This window comes from Amphimedon queenslandica, unplaced genomic scaffold (assembly GCF_000090795.2).
Source record: "Amphimedon queenslandica unplaced genomic scaffold, v1.1 AMPQUscaffold_3758_Cont24252, whole genome shotgun sequence".
NCBI classification, from domain to species: domain Eukaryota; kingdom Metazoa; phylum Porifera; class Demospongiae; order Haplosclerida; family Niphatidae; genus Amphimedon; species Amphimedon queenslandica.
Genome location: NW_003555919.1, coordinates 1 through 1441, shown reverse-complemented (window position 1 = coordinate 1441; position 1441 = coordinate 1). Strand labels below are relative to the sequence as shown.

The window sequence follows — 1441 nt, the reverse complement described above, 5'->3', positions numbered from 1 at the left end:
TGGTAAACCAACGGACTCTAGTAAACAGCTCCAGTGCCAGTGATACTTACTTTTATCAAGTGTTGCACTTGAGGATCTTCTAATGCATGAGGTTGAAGACGTACTCTCTCTTCTCCAACCACTAAACAACAACAAACAAACAATAAACAAACAAATACCATTGTTGTTCTTACGCATCACATAGTTCTCCTCCTCCTGGAGCTCCACTGGCCCGTGGTGAGGTATTGCTCCCACTTGTAAAGCCTTCACTGCTTCTCTCTGTAGCTCGTGCACTAAAAACAATAGCTACCAAATACTTTTAAAGCATTTTATGACTAACATTCTTCATTTTTTCTAAAAAGAGTCGCCATTGTGTTGACACCAAAACTCCAGAATAATTAGACTTATAAAATTTCTCGTACTTCGTTTAATTAGAATAATTCCGGTACACCCGCCCCACCCATTAGTTAATGAATTTCAATATAATTTTAATAATAAAAAAATAAAAATAAGTTCATTTCTGTACAGCAACAAGAAGTCATCAATAGGAAGTGGCCATTAGTCACTGGACAGTGTCAGGTAGGGACAGGGACAGGACAGATAGACACATCATTGCACGTAGCTTAGCAACCCTCCAGTAAACATCAGTAACTAATTAATAAAATAAATAAATAAATAAATAAATAAATAAATAAAACTAATTAACCTTCTTTCTTTATTATTCCTTTTTGTACGTAACTTATAAAAGTGTAAAAATCACAGACACTAACAATCTAGAGGGACAGAGAGAGGAGGAGTACATGTTAATACTGACACTGATACTGATACTGATACTGATGGGACATACCCTCTCTCTGGTAGTTGTTGTGACACATATCCAGCCAGAGGATTCACTCAAACGCATTTTAAAAGTACAAGGGACAGACTCCTCTCCACTTAGCTCACACCTAATGGAAGAGAGTACACGTGTACATGAACATGTACATGTAGTGTTACTTTTTAACAGCTGGAGTGCTTGACTCCTCCCCCTCCTTCAACACCTCACCAGTCACTGGTTCCAATACAATACTCTCTCCTTTAATAGCTGCATGGACCTTATCCGATAACTATTAATATAATCAATAATATTACTTATTTAATTAATTGACTGCTCACCTCTTTATTTGTGAACTGAAGGCAAGGGAGTATGTTATTATTTAAAATGGTGTCATAATAATTACCGCTACCACCAACAGTAGATAATCCATTATCATACCAGGTCTTAAAAGAAGTGAAATCATCTGATGGTAACTACAAAACAGAATATGAATACGTCAGTTGATACCAGCTGCTCCATCCTTACCTCTCCCTCCTTCAGTATCCATTCCTTAGTGTTCCCTTTGTGTTCTATCAGTGGCTGCTGCTCCTTTACTTTAGAAGAGGAGTGGTGTCTGCTACCACGTGACAGTTTCTTCACAATCTT

At 37.4% G+C, this 1441-nt stretch overlaps 1 protein-coding gene across 1 annotated transcript; it reads right to left on the bottom strand.

Annotated features, from left to right (window-relative positions):
- Positions 1-541: 541 nt before the first annotated feature.
- LOC105316196 (rab-3A-interacting protein-like) lies at positions 542-1269 on the bottom strand (the record flags this gene model as incomplete). The annotated part of the gene is made up of 5 exons (XM_011411012.1): positions 542-630; positions 686-752; positions 827-926; positions 976-1085; positions 1135-1269. Coding segments are annotated over 5 exons (501 nt in total), but the record flags the coding sequence as incomplete, so codon positions are not given.
- Positions 1270-1441: the final 172 nt, after the last annotated feature.